This window comes from Onychostoma macrolepis, chromosome 23, assembly GCF_012432095.1.
Source record: "Onychostoma macrolepis isolate SWU-2019 chromosome 23, ASM1243209v1, whole genome shotgun sequence".
Lineage (NCBI taxonomy): Eukaryota > Metazoa > Chordata > Actinopteri > Cypriniformes > Cyprinidae > Onychostoma > Onychostoma macrolepis.
Genome location: NC_081177.1, coordinates 12967790 through 12973178, shown reverse-complemented (window position 1 = coordinate 12973178; position 5389 = coordinate 12967790). Strand labels below are relative to the sequence as shown.

Here is a 5389-nt window from a genome sequence, read left to right as displayed (position 1 = left end):
CGGACCCAGGTTTTTGACGCTCCAGGAATATTTGGAGCCAAAATAGTCCTGATGAACTTACGGGAGCGTCTCCTGCACAAAGTATCATGCAGTCACACAGAGACACGCATTTCCCTCTTTTAGCCCATCCCACTCTCAATCTCACCACACTGAGAATACAGGACAAGTGCAAGAGATTCCAGCAGATAATCACACCAGGACCTTAATAAGTAAGGACAACCGTGTGAGGAAGGGGAGAGGAGGAGAACGAAGAGGAGAAGGAGGGAGTGGGTGAGAGAAAGTGAGAGAGTGAAGAGTCAAGTGTCAATGAAGCATGGATTGGGATGAAGAGGGAGAGGGGTATAGGCTGGGCAATGTGAGACACACACCTGATAGCTGGGAAGATGTAACCAGCTTTAATCCTTCCCAGGAGAGGTGTGATAAAATGCAACTGGAACATCCAGGTCTTATTTTATAATATAGATAACTCTGTCATTGCATAACAAATGAGCACCAAAAGTGATAAATGGAGCCATTACATTTTGCTTTCTATGTCAATGGTACCACTCAAGTTTAGGAATCTTGCAACTGGAGAAGGATATCAGGAAAATTCTGCAGTAAAAGAAAAAGCCAGTGAAAAATCTGAATATTCCAGCCATGCAAATTATTTCCAATCAGTTCCATTCATTTGAGGTTGTACATATGAACTTTTAAATATGCACACGTACAATTTTGCCACATCTATCTCTTGAGAGAATATTGTACAAAAGCATTTAATTTTGTCATGCCAATAATTAAGCTATAAAAATGAAAATAAAAATGAAAATGTAAATATTGCTTAATGTGTGATATTTAGGTAATATTTGTTTATCTTTTAATAAAAATAACAAAACAACAACAGTCATTCTTTTTACTAATGATATGGTGATAAATAACAAAGTATTATTATCGTTACTTTTAAATATTATTTATTTATTATTTATTATTTATCTTTGAATAAAACAACAACAATAATTGTTATTATTACTATTTATATTGCGATAAATAAATATAATAATTATTAGAATTCTCATTATCAAATATTGTTTTATTAATTTTTTATTTATTTATCTTCCAACAGACAAACAAGCAAGCAAACAAACAAATAAATAAATAAGGAATCACAATCTTCTGCCTTTTACTTCTGAAGTTTGGAAGTCTTGCAACTGGAGAAGTATATCAGGAAAATTCCAGTCATGTTGAAGCTGTGGCACATGACATATAGGGAGCTGATTTTAGTCATGTCCCGATTCCTCTCCCTCCACTTTCCTTTCAGTTCTTCAGTGTCCTGTGCAGTAAAGGGAAAATCCAATTAATAAAATAAGCATTTCTGCCATGCAAAGTAATTCCAGTCAGTTCCATCTAGAGTGTGGCTTGGGTGAAGTATTTACTTTGTGGCTTTGGCCGAGCCACACACAAGATGGAGGCCGTACAACAGCTGACGGTGAGGTATTCCCACTTAACTTCTAGGATGAGTCCGGTGTGGGGTCTCGCCTGAAACCAATACGGCAAATGTCATGTCTAATGTGAAACTCTAGCCTGAATATTAGGTGACAAAGTATCACCACAAAAGAGAGAACAAGCAGCCACGGATCTTCTCAGAATCTCAGAATCTCATAAATCATTTCACGGAAAAACCTCCTTTAGACTTAATATGACCATCCCAGTTGAGTTATCTCACATTTGCTTTTTTAGACAGATTAACATATTAACAGCAGAATTTGTTTGTGACACACAAGCCAACAGTCACGGGGAAGTTCCTGTCAGATAAAGGGCAGAGAGGGGTGGAGGGGCCACTTTTTCGAAGCAGTAAGCACATTTCAGCCAGCAGCCAGGCGCAGTAAGATACAGTTACAGAACATGGTGACAGCATCAGGGCCTCTCCCTATGCCCACCAGTCATAAACAGCTTCCAAACATGCACACCGCAAACCATTAATGTTGTCTGCCACTCACTATGATCTCACTTTATGGTGTATGTATTGGCTTACGGTAATTGGTTGTGTCCAAGTAAGAAGGGACACAGCTTGCTGAGACCTCTAGACTGCAGTTTGTGTCTAGTAAATGGCTGATGATGTATAGCCTGTGGGAATCTACTATTTGTACTGCGGAACTATCTGTGCAGCCTGTAGCGGTTAACTACATAACACAGGAATCTTTACAAGGCTTGTTAAGGATTATGCTTGCCATGAGGTCTCCATTCCAATCCATTTATTGTGTGGTTTTTATAGCATATTATAAAATACAATTTTGTGATTGAGTTGAAGTCAATGGCATGGAACTCACAAAATAATTTATTCAAAAATACTTAAAAACTCGAAGATTTAGATCTAGAAATAGCATCATATAAGTAAAAATATAAATTAAATATATAATTACATAAATTTACACACATTCATTATTTAATAATTATTTTAATATTATGTGTGTGTGTGTGTGTGTGTGTGTGTGTGTGTGTGTGTGTGTGTGGTCCCGGTATTCCCTGTTTTGGGGACCAAATGTCCCCACAAGGATAGTAAAGTAACACCAGTAAATTCTGACCTTTTTGGGACTTTTTTTTTTTTTTGGTCCCCATGAGGAAACAAGCCTATAAATCATACAGAATTATATTTTTGAAAATGTAAAATAGCAGAAAGTTTTCTGTGAGGTGTAGGTTTGGGGTAGGATTAGAAAATCTAAGACAGTTTGTAGTATAAAAAGCATCTTGTCCCCATAAAACGTGGAAATCCAACATGGGGGTGTGTGTGTGTTGGGGTTGGGACAAGCGAATACGATGTGCATAAACTTCCATGATGAACATATTTTTAGTTTTTAGTCCTGAAAAACGGCATGATATAATATTTCTATAGCCTATAATATACATTTTATACACTTCAACATCCACTTTCTTGATAGCTATTCACATTAATTGACATTTTTGAGTCAATTAAATCAAAACGTTTATCAAATAATTTGTAAAAGATTATTTTCTCTTGCCTCATGTTGGACATTTCTAAGTGTCATACTCATTAAGGTTTTAAAACACGAAACCTTTTCAGTCAGTGAATTTCAATTTGTGCGTGTTTACGTTCGTCCAGCAGAGGGAGACATCACACTATTTATTCAAAAGTGTGAGATAAAATTTACTAGTATCAGTGAACGTAATTTTTGTGCGAAATGTCTATTTAAATATTACAATGCAATACACGTTGATACGTCTTACATGCGTAACATCACAAATTTTAATATCTCGTTTTACAGCGATGTTTTTCTTTTATCCCCTGACAGCTGTCAGCGATTCATCAATCAATAATCAAAAACACCCTACCAATTAAACATCCGCTTTCCGCCAGGTTTATTGTGTGGAGTTGAGTTGCAGTCTGGTGGTGCTTCAGAAATGTCTAACGCAGAAGTCATTGCTTCCCGACTTTTGACGTTTAATCAGATGTATAGTTATGAAAAGCGACTACAGACTTTTTCCGAGTGGCCTTTTCGAGAAGATTGCCAGTGCACACCAGAGTTGGTGAGTGTGTCGAAACAAAGCTAATGAGAGAGCGAGAGAAATTGACTAATAATAAATGGAAGTCAAATTGACAACATTGTTTTGATATGCACTTTTACAATCCACTGCTGCTTTAATTAAACGGAGTAATGAAGATCCTCTGAATCCTCTCTTCAGATGGCCAAGGCAGGTTTTGTGCATTGCCCTAGTGAGAATGAGCCAGACGTAGCCTGCTGTTTCTACTGTCTCAGAGAGCTGGAGGGCTGGGAGCCAGAAGACAACCCCTGGTGAGCTGCAGCAGCACACCTTTATAATCTATGGCCATTGTTTTTCTGAGCACATTATTTCTTTATGCTGATGTAAACCTGAGATTGTAACAATTGACTGGGTGGAAAAGGGCATGAGTTTTTATTGACTGTCCTTACATTAAGGTCTGAACATGCCAAGCGCTCCCCCAACTGTGCCTTTCTTCATATGAAAAAGACATTTGACAAGCTCACAGCCATTGAGTACTTTCAGCTGGAACAGGAGCGGCTTCGCATCTACATTGTAAGTGTGAATGCGTTCGTGGTGTATGTATGTGAATATAAAATAATTTGTTGGTACTATTTAATAAAATGTATGTATTAATCTGTTTAACTGATTTCCTCCTTAGAAGAAGATGGGTCACAGGAAGATAGCCTTCTTTCGTGATGAGGTGGAGACCACTAGCAAAAATCTGAGAGCTCTTATTTGATATCTGGTGATGCTAAATTATTTTAATTGTGCACTGTTTGTGAACTTGCACCAATAAATTAAGTGTTTTTACGTTCCATAGATGTACTTTTTTTTTTTTTTTTTTTCTGATGCCTGCAGCTTTGGACTCTTGAAGCTGTTTATTTAGACAATGTGGTGGCAATGTGTGAATTGGGAAACATGTACCTTCTTTCGCTCCACCTACAGTATCTGTAAATGATGACAGGTTTTAGTGGTTTAACAGAACATCCATAAGTATTCGACACTATTCTAGCTATGTAGCTCAACTTGCCACTTTTTTTTTTTTTCTTTTGTGAGACCTTCTTCCATCCAAACTTGACCCTAGGCAGATGGCCCTAAGCCCCACCCTCTCAATACCAACTGTTGCCCCATGACATCTGTCACTGTGTAGATGGTAGTGGAGTTGGGGAGAACTGTGGGTAAAAACCAAGTCTACCACTGGAGGGATCCGTGGGCTCTGGTACTGAGGATTGCCAGTGTTTTGAGGTGCAGATAGGAAAGAAACAATGTCCGTTAGGAAATTTTGTGGTGTTGTTGTTGTTAGATGAATGCTGTGCTGTACTTTGAAATCAAATGTGAGGCGTTCTTTAGTGATAACTGTATAAACAGCTTTAGTTTGTGTGTTTGGGATGGGGTAGGCGAGGGATTAGAGATGCTATCCCATCTCCCCCTTCCTATGCCCTGGATTACTGTCTAATGCAACACTCTGGACACTGAGCCCCGATCAACTGCTTAATTCTCCTTTATCCGCTCGCAACAGAGCAAATAGAAAAATAAGACATTTTCAAAAAAAAAAAAAGATGATGTAACACTCATCTAGAGGAGGAGCTCAGAGGAGACCCCCTTAAATTCTCAAAATAATGATGGTCTGAAGTCACGGTTTTGATTTCGTGTAGTTGCATCATCATGTGGAAGTTTCTTTTTCACAACTTCACTAAATGTTGCATTGTCCAGCAGCTCCCTGCTCCTGGCTATATGCATGCGTTCGCGGGTGCTACAGGCATTTTGGATATGTTAAGTCTGTTAATAATTCAATTAGCATTAACAATTAGTTTTCTGCCTTTTAGCTGTAGTAGTTTTCATGCCTACATTACATGAGCAGCATACAAATATGACTTACTGGTGCACAGTCCAT

At 38.1% G+C, this 5389-nt stretch overlaps 1 protein-coding gene across 1 annotated transcript; it reads left to right on the top strand.

Annotated features, from left to right (window-relative positions):
• The first annotated feature begins 3323 nt into the window (after window positions 1-3323).
• Window positions 3324-4310, top strand: birc5b (baculoviral IAP repeat containing 5b). Its single transcript, XM_058763869.1, has 4 exons — window positions 3324-3519; window positions 3676-3785; window positions 3930-4047; window positions 4154-4310. Exons 1-4 carry the CDS (start codon window positions 3394-3396, stop codon window positions 4232-4234), a joined length of 435 nt encoding a protein of 144 aa, XP_058619852.1. The 5' UTR covers window positions 3324-3393; the 3' UTR covers window positions 4235-4310.
• The last annotated feature ends 1079 nt before the right edge of the window (window positions 4311-5389 follow it).

Bases quoted from the DNA above. Each gene is read 5' to 3' on its own strand.
- birc5b (XM_058763869.1), top strand. From the start codon at position 3,394: ATGTCTAACGCAGAAGTCATTGCTTCCCGACTTTTGACGTTTAATCAG. The intron at 3,520-3,675 runs GTGAGTGTGTCG...TCCTCTCTTCAG, and splicing joins GCCAGTGCACACCAGAGTTG to ATGGCCAAGGCAGGTTTTGT. The intron at 3,786-3,929 runs GTGAGCTGCAGC...CCTTACATTAAG, and splicing joins GAGCCAGAAGACAACCCCTG to GTCTGAACATGCCAAGCGCT.